Below are 17,297 nucleotides of genomic sequence, written 5' to 3'. Positions count from 1 at the left end.
GAAATGAAAACATGTAGGTGTGCTGTAGATACTATACATCTTCCTTTAGTCATATTTAACATACATTAATAGCCTTTATTTTAATACCTGGTTGTAGTAAACTTGCAGGTGGTGGAGTGGTTGAATCAGGAGGTCTTAACATAAGGGTCATCAGCTCTGTGAGAAACGATCTTGCGCTGCAGAGCTCTGCCCTTGGTCCTCCCTGTTCATTTCTTCTACTGTGATTTTCGTGAAGATGCTTTGGTAGTTGTAGATGAAGCCAAGTTGAAGGTGGCAAGAGGGGAGGAAGCTAATAAGACAAATGCTAGATTTTCATGACCACATTCTGAGCCTACAAGCTAAGTATAACCACAGGTTGCATTTTGACATATTCTCCTATGGGTATTTTTTCTGTGCACAGTCATTTTTACATCATCATAATCATGCTATGTATAAAGTTTTCCTATCCTGTTTTTTAAACTGAGCATTTTATCATAAAATACTTTCCTATGCTATATAATAGAGATGGTTTTAATGGTGGCCTAATATTATAGCTTCACCATAATTCACTTAATCATTTTCTTCGTGAGACCGTCGTCCCAATATGCCAAGGTTGCAGGTTCGATCCCCAGTCAGGACATATTCAAGACTCAACCAATAAAATATCAACAAATGCATCAATAACTGGAACAACAAGCTGATATTTCTCTCTCCCTCCCTCCCTTTCTCTCTGTCAAATCAGTAAATTTTTTAAAAAATTAAAAATAAAAAGCACACTATATACCTGTAGAAATTTCTTTCCTGAGGATTAGTTCTGATACTGTGTTCCCTCCCAGATCCTAGAGTCTCTGTGGATTGTGATGAGCCGGAACGTGAGCCTGCTTTTCACCACCGTCACTACACTCCTGACCATCCTCTTCTACAGCGGGACGGCCCTTCTCAACTTCGTGCTGTCCCTGGTATGTACGCGCAGATACGAACACATCACGTTTCCTTCCACAGGAAAGCATCGTCTTGGTTCCATTTGTGTTTCCTTCCTATAATTTCCAAATGCGATTTTTTAGGAGATACTGTCCTTTGTTTTGCAGATAATTTTCCTGACCACACTATTTTATCTATTAAGTTCCAGTGATGAGTACTACAAGCCAGTGAAGTGGGTGATAAGCCTGACACCACTCTCTCAGCCAGGTCCTTCTTCTAATATTATTGGCCAGTCTGTGGAAGAAGCTATCAGGTAGGGATAAGATTCATGCAATTCTTCCTTCCTTCAGAATCTCCTTCCCACCAGAAGCCTGTTTTCTGTCTTGAGCCTTCCTGGTAACATTCAGTGTGAAAGTAGTGAGGGAGCCAGTGTCTTCAAAATTTTTAATCTCCTTTTGTGAGAATAATATGAGCAGTGCAGATGTTGATAAGAAAAAATTTCAAAACAGCTTCAATATCCTGTTCTCCAGCCTGTGGTTTACAAAGACTTAATGGCCTGTCCCCATTCGTTTCCTCCTCAGGCTCTTGCTTTAGCTGCTAATCATTATGGCAGTTGCTCAGGAAAGCCCTCCTCACACACACGTACACCTCGCCTCCTCTCAGAACCCTTCTGTTCTCAGGAAGTCCGGTGAGGCTCAGGTGGCCTCCCTGTTTCTTCCTCTCGCCCCCTGCAGCCAGGCTGGGCCCTCTGCAGCCAGGCTGGGCCCGCTGCAGGGGCTAAGTTGGATACTAGAGCGATGCAAAGTTTTTGGTTATCTCTTAAGTCTTAGGCTCTGTGTGTGTTGCTGGTTCTGTCCAGAAACTTCCATCATGTCTTCTGGGGTCTGTGTATTGCAGGCTTGGTTTCTGAATGAGATGATTCTTCAATATTTATTCTTCCTGTGCCCTCTCCAGGTGACTGTCTCTTGCCCCCCTTTTACTTTTCCCCCTCATCATTTTCAGTAGGGAGAGACTGAAGGTCTGCCTTTGTCCCTCATTGCTCTGACTTTATCATTAACACTTGACTCCGTTTTTACTTTTTATGAATAGCTGCTCATAGTAAATTCTCATGTTATCCATTGGTGCTGCTTTTTCTAATTAGTGGTTAGCCAGTTGGTTGTAATTTTCTCTTGAATTGCGGATCTTTGGCTGGCATTTTTGTTTCCACATATTTGTAAAAATTACTATGCTTGGAACCAATCTTCTGCAGAAATCTTAATTTGACCTGATAATCCTGTCTGACTGAGCTTGGCTTATTTTTTCACTGTACTCATGTAACAGTTGGTAAAGATGCCCCTTTGAGCTTTGGAAAACCCTCTTACATTTAAAAAGGATGAGTGCAGCTGAAATATCTTCTCTCTGGAAACTTTGGTAGGTTTTCTGACGTTTTCCTGCCAGCAAAGCCTGGGTGAAGTCTTCATCGGTATCTTGCTTCCTTGATTAGACATCATTTTTTTGTTTTGAATTTTGAAAAAAGTCCTCATCTTCTCTGGTGCCCTTGGGTATCATAGGGCCCAGCCATGTAAATATTCCAAGTTTGGGAGCTTTCAGGGTGAAGCTATTCTTCACAAAGAACTTACTGGCTTTAATTTAGCATGCCTTCTAATCCTGTGAGACTGTTAGTTACCATCTTTATTGAGTAAATGAACAATGAAACTCCAGCAGTAGAGTAATTTTAGTTTATCTAAGTGACATCTGACTCAAAAAAAATTACCAAAAAGGAAAATAACCTTCTGTCTTCCCAATGGAATAAAGCTGTTGAATCCGCCATCTCAAAGCCTGGCAGAATCCTCTATAGTCAGTGTGGCTAAGCCAAGCTTTACAGAAAAATGTCTTCCTTGTTTATAAAGAACTTCAAGACAGATGATACTGTATTTTCCTAAAGTAATCTTTATTAGCACTGGCTCTTACTCTCACAAAAGTTTTTCTACCTTCAAATCTCAGTGTTTGAAATTTTTCTTGTTCTGGTTTCTTTCTTTCTTATTTGTTTGTTTATTTATTTTTAGGGGAGAGGGTACGGGAGGGACAAAGAGAGAGAGAGAAATATCTATATGTGGTTGCCTCTCATGCACCCCCTACTGGGGACTGGACCTGCAACCCTGGAATGTGCCCTGACTGGGAATTGAACCACCGACCCTTTGCTTCATAGTCTGGTGCTCAATCCACTGAGCCACACCAGCCAGGGCTAGTTCTGGTTTCTTAGAGTGAACCACTTGCTGACCATCCTCTGAATGTTGGTCGTTGAATCACCTCTTTTTCATGGCATGTTTGGTATGAAAATCAAGTTATCTTTTGTTTTAAACTCAATTTTTCAATGTCATCGTTGCTTGGAACTGGTAAGCAGGGCTGTGGCCTGCACCTAGGTGCAGCTGATTGAAAGCTCATTATCCTTCTGGTATACCATGGTACCTTCTTCCAGGAGGAGCTGGCTGGGGGAGAACATCGTGAGTTAAATTTGTGGTTCTGTTAAGACTGTCAGTGGACACATGAAATTGACAGCTAAACATTCAGGTCTTTGGCTCAGGAGGGAATTTGAAATTAGAAGAGTGTGGTCATCTACAGGTATACTAGGAAATCAGTGTCTTTCTACAAATTAGATTTGCCTTATTATCTTGGGTTCGTACACACTAATCACTCACTCTTAGCGGTAGCCCTTGTCTTGGTTCCAGAGTGTACTTGGACAAAACCCATTTATTTTATTATCTTATTTTTAATACAGAAAATTATTTTTAATAATCCTTAGTACCAGAACTAAAATCCTAATGGTTGTCAAAACTGATAGTTTTTTGTGAGTCTGAAAATAATTATGCAGACTAGAGAACTTGTTACAGCCTGGGCCATTTTTCTAACCACTGCTATTTCAAGTTACATAAATTAAAGGTTATAATTCAGGGTGGTTTTAAGCGGTCTATGTGCTTTGGGTCTATTTTCATCTTTACTGGGTCAAATTTAAGACTTAAATAAAAATGTACAAGTTTAACATCGATGCCTTTCAAGAATCCTGTCTTGTGTATGAGAACAGTGGGTTCAAGTTCCTCAGTGCTCTTGTCCAACTTTTCATTCTGAATGACTGTGTTCAACATGGAATATATTTCTTTCTGGAGAAGCACTTTAAGTGGAAAAATATTATATGAATGATTATGAAAATATTACTATAGTGTCCTGGGCATGTAATTTAGTTTGCAAATTATTAGCAATATCAGTAAGCAATTGTAGTCATTATCGACGTTGCAGTTAAGCCGGTCATTAATGTCATTTTATATTTATTAATGTATTAATAAATTAAAAGTGGAATTGAAATTGAGAGTTATTGTGCATGACTAGACAGTGAAAATGTCTTTGTTTTTCAAACTTTGCCTTTTGAAATACATGGCTACTTTGTAATCACTGTCTCATTGAATTTTTGAAATTTAGTTGTTTTGCAAGCCTGAATAAGCACTCTAAATGAAACACATTTGTGGTTGAGTTTTCATTTCATGAACTTTTGAGTGAGTGGCATGCATCCTTCATCCCCAAACCATTCTCCCACCCTTAGAGCATGTTGAGTCCTGAATGTTTGCCTCGCACCCTTCCTCCCCGATGCTCCCATTCTGCTTGCTCTGGTGGAGATATTGCACATTACTAAGTTGCATGTTTCACGGCCTCAGTGCAATTTAGTGTGTGTGATATTTTCACATGAGTGCATGCACACGGGTATGGCTCTTGCTTGTGGGATCACAGCTTTCGGTGCCAGTGGGTGGGACTCCTGCTGATGAATTTGATGGGAGAATGTATGTATTGTGAGATTTTCATTTGGAAAGTGAACATGCTTCCCCCTCTTATCCCTCAGTTTTGTTGGATTAAAAGTACTTGGTCTTTAACAAAATCAGCGTTGGTAATTTAGTAAATCAGTATTTCCATTTTTTACTTGGAGCAAATTAAATGTTCATTGGAAAGATTCTTATGGATTTAAGGTGGGAAAAACATATGTTTAAATTAAAGTGTATAAGGAAGAGTTTAAAGCTGTTAGAAAATGTATTTTCATCTATTTGAAGAGATATGTCCCTTAACATCAGATTGAGAGACGGAATCTCTTATGCATAATTAAGAAATTAAATTAGAGATCTTAAATAGTATCAGTAATAATGAATAATTATTACTTTAATTTATAATTATAAATTCTAATTAATTTTAATTTAATGACCTAATAATCAAATAATCAGTAAATATAATGCCTATTTAACCTACCTGATTAAAGATCAGTCTAATAAACCTAATCTTTTACTTCCTTAAGTTTCCAAGGAAAATGACCTTAAGAAACTTTGCCTTGTATTTAGTTTCTCATTGTGTTGCTTTAAATATTACTAAATTTATTTTAATAGGGTTATACTAGAATTAGTGTTGAGATACAAATGTTTGCTGTTTGCTCTTTGCCTATATTATTGAAACAACCCCTTGTTAATTATTTGCTTAGCATTGGAGAAAGCATCTGTAATGACTACGCATTGTTGAAGACACAAAACCATGCATTAATGAGCTACAACTACTGACTTAATATTCCTGAGGCCAAGGTCTCTGGGTGATCGAATGTGATGGCACTGGAGTGTGCTTGTGTGTGTGACCTACTGTTTCCAGTGGGAACGGAAGGTCTCCATGTTAGCGCCTGCTCCCCGGGCCCCTCCGCAGTGCTCCAGGCCTGCACGCACACGCAGTATGACCATTCCTCTCCGGACTGGGAACCCCCAGCATTCACCAGGTTTTGGTACATTTTACTGAGGCGGACGAGCCAGGAAAGGGAAGGAGATAGAACTTCTCAAGAGGTTAGGAAGTAATGAAGGGAGCTGGGGGGATCCCTTTTCCAGCTGGTGATTTTATACGGTAGTCTTCCCCTTATCCTAAGTTTTGCTTCTCATGGTGTCAGTTACCTGTGGCCAACCGTGGTCAGGAAATACTACATGGATAATTCTGGAAATAAACAATTCGTCGGTTTTAAATTGTGTGTCGTTCTGTGGAGTGTGATGAAATCTCACGCTGTCTTGCTTTATCTTGCCTGGGTTGTGAATCAGCCCTTTGTCCAGTGTGTCCACGCTGTGTGTGCTCCTGCCGTGAGCCACTTAGCTCCCTTATTGGTTATCAGGTCGGCACTTGGGGTGTGGCAGTGCTTGTGTTCATGTCACCCTTATTTTACTTAAAATAATGGCCCCAAAGCACAAGAGCAGTGATGCTGGCAGTCTGGACATGCTGAAGAAAAGCTGTAAAGTGCTTCCTTCAAGTGAAAAGGTTGTATGTATAGGAAAAAGAACACAGCGTATGTAGGGTTTGGTACTATCCATGGTTTCTGGCAACCACTGAGGGGCTTGGACCGTGTGCCCTGCGGGTAAGGGGAGACGACTGTGGGCTGTGTCTCTGGAAGCTGGCCTGCCCCCTCCACTAGCTCACCTACTTAAGGTGCAGTGTATCGCAGGGAGGGTCAGGTGCTGATGAGGAAAAATGTCTGCTGTTTCCTGGGGTAATAGTAGTCTGGTGGTCTTCCTGTTTGGCCTTGAGAAAGAAAAGATGGCAGAAGCAGTGTGAGGACATGTTAGAAGTAGGCAGAGTTTTACTGTGGACACTTCCCTCTCCTTTTCTTCATTTCTCTTCTTCCTTAGACGTGTGCTTCCTACTTGTTGGTGGTCAAGGGCCCTGCGTGTTCTGTGGGCCTGGAGCTTCTTCACTCTGGTCTGCCGTTCTCCCTACTCCCTTTTGTGATTCAGATCTCATTCCATTAAAAGCAGGTTATCTGATCAAATCCTAAGTTGCCTGGCTGGTTTTCTCTCATTCAGCTTAGAAAAGTAATGAGAAGAATATTTTGGTCAGAAATGAGAGAGGACTGATAACTGAAATAGTCTTAGGGAGCTTGTGAAAGAGTTACAGTTTCAGCTTAGAGTTTATGAAGAATGAAGGTGGAGGTTATAACGATGAAGAAGAATTAAAATTCTAACGAATCATTTGAAATTGGCTCAAGCCCCTGGTGCAGAGGAGTTAGAGATGTAGTTGTGTTAATGAGGCATGGGCACACACATCTGTACTGCACACTGCAGTATAAATATACAATAGCATTTTTCAGGGAAAAGCTTAGAAGCAAAAAGCTTGGACCTGCAACTTTTCTTCTCAGGTGTGTGCTTTGTTGGGGCCTAACTGGATTGGATGCACTATGGCATACCTTCCAGTAGGGGGGACCCTGCCCCAGAGCAGTCTGCAATGGTGCTGGGTCCCAGAGGTCCATAGGACTGACATCTAACAGTGGAAGGTGTCTGAGTGAGGATGTGACCTTGTAGAAACACTCAGTGGCTGTTATCAATCCAGTCTCTTCTTCCATTGAGCTAAATCAGACCCGTTAAGTGAACACAGCTGTGCTACCAAAAGCAGGGAGGAAAGGAGCCTCCAGAGTCTTCTGAATTTAATTCTCTTCAAGAGCCTGGAGATGTAGTTAGAAAGCAACTGTCAATATTTGAGAATCACTGAAAGGAGAAGTCCCAGAAGACTGAGCACAAGAACTATTCAAAATAGAGGACTGAGGTAGAAAGTGGAGGAACACTTTGTTTCATACACATTACACTGGTGAACTTGACATAGGTTTTCTGTACATTTCTGCAGTAGAGGCTTGATACATGGTTGTGAGCATTTATGAAGGGAAGGGTAATGCTGGATGGTACCATGTAGTCACCTAGCACAAGGCATACATAACCACTCTTAGAAAATGCCACAAATCATAGCTGTTGTGATTTTTGAAAGGGATTTGATGAAGGGTCTCATAATATCTGTCTTGTAGGTAAGATGAGAAAATACTCCTCCAATCTGAGGATCCAAAAAGTATTGATTAATGGGTTGATATCAGTAAGAGGATGATCTTTCATTGGTATGATTGTAAGAATGTGCTCGCACTGATTACACTAGTGATTTCTGGTAGCCCATTCAAACTGTATTGTTCATGTCATTAGTTATATGCCAGATAAATCTTTGATTGTGAAAGTGAATCATTCTAGCAAATTGAGTTTTAGATTCCTGAGAGATGAGTGATCAATCGCATCCTCAGTATTTTGGGTTATTGCTCATGTAAGCTGATCAGTGTCTCATAATTTAAAATAACTAATCCAAAACTTTGTGGTATGCTACTCGAATTTTCAGCATTGTCATACCCTGTACCTCTTCAGCAGAAAGCAAAAATAAGTATACTTCCAAAACCTGGAAGGAGAAAAGAGAAACTATGTGCATTATTTCTAGCCTTGTAATGCTAATTGGAAATAATGACAAAATTCTATAATAGCCCCAATTTAATTGAGTTCTTACTGTGTACCAGGGACTAAGCTTAGCACTTTAATTGCATTATTAATCTTTGTAATAACACTACAAAGTGACTGCTGTTATCTCCTCAAGGAAAGTGAGGCTCTGAATTTATATGGTTTTCAGGGTCACGTCGTGGTTAAATGCTGGGACTAGAATTCCAAAGCAGTTGGTGACAGAGCCAGACTGTCTCGGGTCTCCTGACTCCCATTTCCCTGTTCTATCTGCTGAATCCATGTCTTATTAGTCTTCCTTCCCTAACGTTTCTCACTCATTCACCTCATCCCTGTCTTCCCCCTCCTGCCACTCCTTTGGTTCCCACTGTTCTGTCTCTCAGTGGCCTCCTAAGCACTGAGCCCTTGATCTCCAGTCTCATCCTTTTTTTCAGTCCATCCTCTGCCCTAACGTTTGTGTCAAGCTCTGTGTTACATGACGCATATATAATTTCACTGATTCCTGTTAGGTCCCCTTGTTCATCCAGAAAAGAGACCTCTGGTCAGAAATCAAGGACATCAGTTAAACTGGGAATGTAGTTCAGTTAAAAAACAACAACAAAACCTTCAAATGAGGGCCTGGGCTATTTCAGATGGAAAGGCAAGGATGACCCACTCACAGTTGCTGTGTCCAGGAACTACATCGCTGGCAGACTACCTCCGGGTCCAGGCACCGGGCTCACCGAAGGCCAGAGTGGGACACAGGAGCTCTGCCTCAAGTTGTGCCGGCGAGCGTGGGCGCACGCACTGTGAGCATCATTTGTGGCCTGTCCCATTGCTCCCCGTGCCTCTGCTCCTCACCCCCATGATCCACTTCTGTTTTCCTGAACATTTCACTCTAGTGGGGTGAACAAGACCCCAGTTTGTCTGAAGAAGTACATACTGAGCTCCAGCTCCCCTTCGGAAGTGTCAGCTGGGATAGGATAGCCATTATGTCATCAAGGTCCTGGCGGGGACCAGATTCAGGCTGTCATGCAACTGACCACGCTCCTGTTGGGTGGTCTGTTGGCTTCGAGGACCATTAGGTATCCGGTCGACCTGCATGGGAAAATATTAGTAATATATGACAGAAATCTGGATACCAGAAATAAATTTTCACCCGACATCTTGGCCTTTACTGAATTGGGTGCTTAGATTTTGAGTTAGTGTCCCAAAATGATCTAGTACGTAGATTCAGAAATAAATGATAATCGTCTCATTGTCTTCTCCAGCTTCTAGAGGCTGCCTGCACTCCTTGGCTTGTGGCCTCTTCCTCTGCCTTCAAGGCCGGTTTGCTTAGTACCTTCATACCCCTTTTCCTCTCTGACCCCTTCTTCTGTCCTCGTTGCCTTCCCTGACTCCTGTAGAGAAGGCAGAGCTGGAGAAGGCACACACCGTGGCTTTCAGAGACCCAGGTTTAGGGAGGGACTGACTATGAAAAGGCACGAGGGGGCACTTTTTGGGGTGATAGGAACGTTCTGGATTTTGATTGTAGTGGTGGTTATGACATTTGTCAAAGTCTACTGAATTATGTACTTAAAGTTGGTGAGTTTTATTGTTCATAAATTATAGTTCAGTAAAGCTGATACAGGAAAAAGAAACATGGCTAGGAATTTGAGGGAATTAAAAATTTTTCTTAGTAAATTGTTAGGAGATTTTCCTCTGCTGTTTTATAAAGCTGTATGTCAGATCATAAGTCATAAGATGGAGGGAAATTACTGCCTTTTCCTCTCTTTGGGTTACATGAATATGTTAGTAACTGCAAACAATATATGATGCATTTAGCGTTCACAAAATTACTTGAACGTTGCCTTAGTGAGAATATCATGAACAGTCAGTATTCCTGAAGACGGAAGAAGGAAGAACGTGCCGTTTGCTGGAGTTGTCCTCCTTGGGTTGAGTGGCGCTTACTCGCCACCCAGACAGGCGATTCTGTTGTGATGTTCTGTTGAACCTTTGATGTCAGCTTATCTTCAGCTTCAAATTGTTAAAATAACCTAAAGTTTAAAAAAAATAACATAAGGTTGATGAAGGTACTACATCTGCATTTTTTCTCATTGACTTTATTCTGTACTTTTTTTCTCAGATTTATTCTCCTTAATCTCTGTGTGATATTTGATCTTATTATCCCCTCCTTCTCAGAAGCTTCTTCCTCCCTTGTCTCTGGGAAGACCACACTAGTGATTTTCCTCCCACTCCAGAAATGGTTTCCTTGTCTCTCGGCTGGTGTGTCTTTGTCTGGAGGTCCCTTAGGAGAACACAGCCCACTGCCCCATTTTCTACGCTTCCCGCTTGGGAGATCTCATCCTTCCCTGTGATTAACCCATTCTGGTCCACCTCAGATCTTCTGTCCTCTGTCAAGCCTTGTCTCTTGTTCCCAGCTACCTTAGGGTACTGTCATCATCCTTTTTCTAACCGTTGACCAAACTGAATGTGTGGCCTTTTCTTCGATGTCCTCTCCCTTTCTGGGTTCTCCCGGTCTGCGGGATGCTGCCATTCTCCCCCCTCCCCGCCACTTTCCTTTTCCTCTGTCTCCTCCAGTCAGTTTTACTGTTCAGACCTTGTCTGTTTCCTATGGGCCATCTCCCTTCCTTTTGGCCTTTGTGATAACCACTTTAGTTTGTGACCTTACTGCCAGAGGTCACATGGCACCTTTGAGACATTCTTGAGTAAAAACTGCTGGTCGGGACGACAAAGAAGTTTTCACAGTTTGGGGAGCCACTCTGTCACCAAATCCCTGTCTCCAAACCCTATTGAATGACCGAGTCACCAGGTTTCAGAGCTTGACTGTATTCTTACAGTAAACCTCTTGGGGCACTTTGGAAAAACGTGGTGTTTCCTTCTCTGTGTTCAGTGCACCGCTGCTGCCACAGCCTCTGCTTTCTCCATTGCAGATAGCTTTTCCTTCCCTCGCGAGTAGACGAGCGCCCCTCTCCTGGGCCCTCCGGAATCGGGATCCTGGTTTTGTGGTTGTGCGATGCCCGTGGTGACTGAAGACTCGCTCGCTGCCTTTGTGCGCTCTCCGAGCAGTCCCTTATTTCTCCTCCCTGTGCACTGTTGTCTTTGTAATCTTCTAGTTGAAAAGCATAAACGAAGTGCCTGAGATTGCAGATTTTTATGGGCTTCCGTCCTATTAATCACTGAATGTGTGTCTGCTTTTACCCCTTTTGCATTTTCATCTCAGACGTTACTGCGGAGTTAATCGAGTTATATTGTCCCTCACTTGCTCTTCCCAAAGGGGAGGGCTGGCCCCGGCCTGGAGGCCTTCGAGTTTAACTAAATCCTCAGAAATATGATATTCACGCTGCATTTCCTTTTCATCTGTTTTGGTAGTAAAAGATCTGCTTTGGAAGTGAAAAATTAATTATTTCAGTGACCAGGGTATATAAAGGTGTTTCATTTCAGTTATCTTTTCACTAGAAAGAAATGTGAAACAATAGTTTAGGAAACATATTTCTGGGTTTTAAAATACGGTCTTTATGTTTCTATGAAACAAATAAAAGCAGCATCCTTGGGCACTGGTAAAATTGAAGCTGTTATCTGATTTGTAATGAAGTAGCCAGAAGCCTAGACATAGTGATTTTTCTGCATCGCACTCTGCTGTGTTTATTTACTTTCCCTCTTATCTTTGGGCATTCCAGAGGGGTGTTCGATGCTTCCCTCAAAATGGCTGGCTTCTACGGACTGTACACCTGGCTGACTCATACTATATTTGGCATCAACATTGTCTTCATACCATCAGGTAACAGTGGTGTCATAACTTCTGCTGCCCTCTATTTAAGGAAAGTTAAGCCATTTTGCATACACTGGGAAGTGTCATTTTCCTCAAATTTAAAATACTGAGTTTTGAGATCTAATCTAGTCCAGATTAGGAGCAGGAATATGATTTTTAATGCTTATTTATTGCTGTATACCCAGTAGCTAGAGCAATACCCAGCACACAGAAAGCTCTGCATAAGTATTTGTTAAATGAATGAATGCCCTCCCACTAAGCACACCTAGCACGTAATTGGAGCTCAGTAAATGTTTGAATCAAACTTACTGGCAGGGAGCAATGAGTTGGTCACATAGCTTTGTCCCAGCAAGGAGACGGTCCCACAGGCGAGATGAGTGCTTCTGAGGGCCCATAAACTCTGTCCACCCCTCTTGAGGTCTGTTCTGATAATACCCACATTCCATGAGCACCAGGATGGTTTAATGACCTTTTACTTTTCCTGTATGTTATCTCTGCTCCTCTCCTCCCATTTTTTTCTTTATTTCTGTGGCTGCTTGTCTTCCTAGATACATCTGCTTTCCACATTTGCCTGTACCACCATTGTTTTCCTCTTTGCTTTGTGCTCCCTTCTTTCTTTACGTTCCCAAGTTCATCCAGGTTTTCTCCTACTTTGTTGTCCACAAAACCACCCTCTGACATGCGAGCACCCCGGGAGCCTGTGAGGTGGTTTTACGACAGGCCCGTGAAGCAGGCAGGGTGGGTGAGGTCCTTGTTGCACAGATGAGGAACCACAGTTCTCTGGGGTCACAGACTTGGCTAACGGATCCACGTCTGCTTGACTCGTAGTCAGGAGAGCCACGCGCTGTGTAGAGCGCTCTAACACACTGCTCTGGAAGGGGACAAGCTTGGGTAATGAGGTCCTTGGGCTAGCTGAGTGTTTGCTATTTTTAAATTGCATTCCATTTTTTATTAGAAAGAATCAAGGTAAAGAATGTGTAGTCATATCTGAGCGATAGAAGCTAATTTCTGATTTGGCTTTGGGCTCAGTACAAATTTTGACCAATGTTCTATAGTCACATTATAAAACTGTATATTAACTAATCATTGATTCAAAATAACAACTGCAAGATGCAAAAATTTTGTTGCCTAAGAATAGACTTATGAAGTAAACACACATTTTAGAAAGATTTTCAGTACAAAGTTTTAACATACTGGACCTTCATTTAACTAGCAAAGTCAGTTCCACAAGGGCGTATCATTCCCCGAAAATTTGAGTTGATATTTAACTTGTTTGGTGGAAATTTTTGAGTAGGATGAGCTAGTGTCTGTGTTCTGTTCTTTTGTTATTGTTTTGATGATGGTGTTCAGTTGCATTTCTTAATTAATCTTTTACTAGCTTTAGCAGCAATCCTTGGAGCAGTGCCGTTTCTGGGGACGTACTGGGCAGCCATACCTGCAGTTCTGGACCTGTGGCTCACACAAGGCTTAGGGTGCAAAGCCATCTTACTGTTGGTTTTTCATCTCTTGCCAACATACTTTGTAGATACTGCCATCTATTCTGATATATCAGGGTAAGTATTCCACAGAACTTCCGGTGAATCATATCCAGGGATTTCTGTGTCCTTTTTGAAGAGGGTTTTTTTTCTTTTTCTTTTGAAACTAGAAGAAAGGACAGCCGGTAGAAGTTTTTAGTGAAGTCGCCTTCTGTGATTCCACTGATATAACTGAAGTTTACTTTAATATAATTAATATTGTTTGTAAGATATTTTGGTATTATATATTACTTAATATATGAGAGCATGGGTTAAAACAAAATTGTGAATAATTATCTGATTTAGTGACAGTTAATCTAGGAAAGAAATATTACTAGAAGTACATAAAACATTTAATGTAACAAGTTAGTGATATTTTCAGAACTTCTTTGCTTTTGGAGAAAAACATCATTACGTTGTATGTCTGGCGATTTCCATGTAAAATCAGACCTCCTCAAGCTAATATAGGACAAACAGCTTTTTTACTTACGATATTGTATAGTATGTTTCTTTGCTGAGTACAAGTTAAATACAAGGCAGAAGCCAAACTTTGGCCAAATAATATCAAAAATAAATGTATACTTTTGTAGGATTTGATATTTCTTCTAGAAATTGCATTAAATCAAGCTAGTTCTCATTTAGTTACGTATTCAGATTCGCATTACTTATTAAAATCTAGGATGTAACCACATGTTGAATTTTGATCAGCTTCTCAAATTCAGGCTATAGCCTACTGAAGCTATCATAATGAAGTACTAAGTTTTCTTAAAGTAAACCACATCACAATAAGGGTAGATGGGGTCCAAGTTTATAGAAAGAGTACACTCTTCAGGTAATTGGAAATTATATAAAGGACAAATTGAATGTCACCTGTTTTCTCTCTAGTAAGTTGAAATAGAAAACAAGTGATGTAGAACTACTCTGAAACCCCAGAAACCCAGAACAAAACACAACAATCAACTCCATAAACCAGCCGTACTTACAGGAGCTTTTATGCCTGATACTTGAGAGAGAAGATGAAGGGCTGAAGGAAAACATCAGAGGGCAGTTAGCTAGTGCTTCAAGTTCAAATTTAAACAGTGGGAATAGGTGCAGTCGATAGCTAAGCGCCTTCCTTTCTTTAAACTTTACTGCACATTCTATATTAAGGTTTCTAGGTAAAATTGAAGATTTATGTGATTTTTTCTTAATAAAATAATACCTTATTTAACCAGCATCATTAGGACATGCAAGGTTTGGGATAAATTGTTTTACTTTTTAATAAATTAGGCTTTTATTGAAAAGGTCTCAGACATGTTTTTAAGCAGTAAACATTTTTGATGGAAACTTTACTTAGATATATCATTTAGGGGAGAAGCTTATTGACATAGCATATATGGAATATTGCCCTGGATCCTTTTTTGGAATAAGGAAGACAAGTAAATATAATGTATTGGTTTCCTGAAGACTCATTTACCTTAAATATCACTTATTGAACTATAGTAGAATACAAAACATCCTTCCAGGATATTTGTCATTTGCCCCTCACTAAACTGTAGTCATGTGTGTTTAAAGACTAGAAACACCCAGAACCATACCTTTTCCAAGTTCCCCTGATGTCAGTGGCCATTGTTTTTGTGATCAGTGTGCTGGGCTGCCATAAAGTATCTTATTTCATCCAGTTTGTGAGTGGTACTGTGATAAGCTGGAGGGCAGTGATGACTCTCCCGTGATAAAATATTCAGGTTCGTGGCAGCTGTTTTCCTCCTGATGACTTTATCACAACCTGTATTAAAAACTGTATTTTAGGAGGCTGCCCTATGAGTAACAAGAATGCTATTGTATTGTTGTCATCTTTAAAAAAGCACAATTAAAAAATTACATGCTAAATTGGGCTCACTTAATTATTCTTGATGGAGGTGTCCAATATACTCCGATCCTAAGCCAGCATTAACCCTCTTCGGGCAGCAACATGATGGGTGCAAGGTACCAGTTCACGTTGCCGACTTCACTCCTTCAGCTGTTGGGCCTGTATGCAAGGCAGATGTCAGACGTGTTGTGTAGGTGAGCCAGAAAATTCTTGCATCTCAGTGTTATTACAGTGTTCAGTTATTCGCATTGAGATAATCTGAAGAAAGCTGATAATGTAGTCAAAAGCCTGTGTGTTAGAGAACGCACATGGTGTTAGAGAATGTGTTTCAGATTTACTCCGGGGTTCGTGTTTGTTGAAAGTCGTGAGCTAATCTGTGTGCTCTTCATTCCAGAGGTGGCCATCCTTACTTGACCGGCTTGGCGGTGGCTGGTGGAGCATACTACCTGGGCCTTGAAGGGGCAATCATCGGGCCCATCCTCCTCTGTATCCTTGTGGTCGCTTCCAATATCTATAGTGCCATGCTTGTGAGTCCCACGAATTCAGTGCCCATGCCAAACCAGACCCCGTGGCCTGCTCACACCCAGCGGTGAGTCACAGTAGAGGGACCTTAAATGGTGGAAGGAACTACCCTGTCTCTGTCTTCTTGACCTGTGTAGACTGTCAGAATGCAGGTATTTCAGTGCCTACACTCTGCTGAAGACTGTAGTAGGCACTAATGAAGCAAAACCATTGGATTTTGTATACCAGGAACAGTTGAATACTAAATTGGGTCAGAATTGTTAATGTCATGAATGACCAAAATTAAATGAAAAATATAAAAGACTGTTTGGGGACATGGTACACCAGGTTACAGGAGACTCAGGATGTAGGGTCATCAAATGCAGTGCATGACTCTGTAATAGGGTCTTGGATTTGGAATGGGAAGAAGCTATAGAGAACATTTCTGGAACAGTTGGAGACTTTTGAGTATGGACCGTACATTAAGTAATACTGTTACACCACTGTTACATTTGTCAGGCGTGACAGTGAGGCTTTGGCTATGTGGAGAATATCCCTCAGGGCTGAGATGTCATGATGCTGCAGCTTACTTTCAGATAGTGCAGCCAAAGCTGAGATAGGGAGAAAGTGACTAGCAAAATGTTAACAGCCGGTGAATCTAAAACTGGTCTTTCTGATAATCAGGTTTATACTTTTTCAGAACAGAAAGTTGGGAAAAAATATTTGAGTGTATCAGTAGGGAGTTATAAGTTGTTATTTTGCAAGTACAGACATTGAAATCATAATTTTCTGGGTGATTTCTCCTATTTTATCTTCGAAACCTCCAAAGAGGTTTCCATGTCTGCTATCATATTTTTTTTCATCCTGGTTTATTGAGGTAATATTTACGTAAATAAAATTTACCTTTGTTAGTATACAGGTTTATATCAGTTTTTAATGATATATAACAGATTACACTAACTTAGTGTCTTAAAGCAATATACATTTATTAATCCCCATGGGTCAGGAGACCAGGCAGAGTTCAGCTTGATCTTCTGCTTAGGATGTGACAAGGCCATGGTCAGGGTGTCAGCTGCAGCTGGGGTTTTATCTGTGGATCGGGGTCCTCTTTCAAGCTTGCTTATTATTAGCAGAATTCATGTCCTTGCAGTTGTGGAACTGAGCCTTGTAGCTCCTGAAGGCTACCCCTCTAGGCCATTCGTACATGGCTGTTTGCTTCTTTAAGGCCAGTGCGGCGAGTGTTTTTTTGACTTCTGTCTCCGCTAAAACCCTTTTTTAAAGGGCTAACCTGATTAAGCCAGGTCCAGCCAGCATACTTTTCTTTTGATTAAAGTCAACTGATTAGAGACCTTAATTGTATCCATAAAAACCCCTCATTTGTATTGTATCAACACAACATAATCATGATATCAGAGATCAGATATGTTGGGCTCTTGTCTCGTCACAAGAGTGAGACCCTCACTCAAGAGCTGTGGGCAGGTTGTGTG

The 17,297-nt window shown here is 41.0% G+C and overlaps 1 protein-coding gene across 1 annotated transcript in view; it reads left to right on the top strand.

Annotated features, from left to right (window-relative positions):
- Positions 1-17,297, top strand: part of TMEM245 (transmembrane protein 245) — an 82,300-nt gene that overhangs the window by 48,875 nt on the left and 16,128 nt on the right. Inside the window, exons 12-16 of the mRNA XM_045840224.1 lie at positions 816-938; positions 1,068-1,213; positions 11,855-11,955; positions 13,325-13,499; positions 15,704-15,898. Coding sequence (XP_045696180.1) covers positions 816-938; positions 1,068-1,213; positions 11,855-11,955; positions 13,325-13,499; positions 15,704-15,898 — 740 coding nt within the window. The remainder of the gene's footprint in view (positions 1-815; positions 939-1,067; positions 1,214-11,854; positions 11,956-13,324; positions 13,500-15,703; positions 15,899-17,297) is intronic.

The sequence above is a fragment of the Phyllostomus hastatus genome, unplaced genomic scaffold (genome assembly GCF_019186645.2).
Source record: "Phyllostomus hastatus isolate PE091 unplaced genomic scaffold, TTU_PhHast_1.1 phas_contig_34, whole genome shotgun sequence".
NCBI classification, from domain to species: domain Eukaryota; kingdom Metazoa; phylum Chordata; class Mammalia; order Chiroptera; family Phyllostomidae; genus Phyllostomus; species Phyllostomus hastatus.
This window is presented reverse-complemented; position numbering and strand designations above follow the sequence as displayed.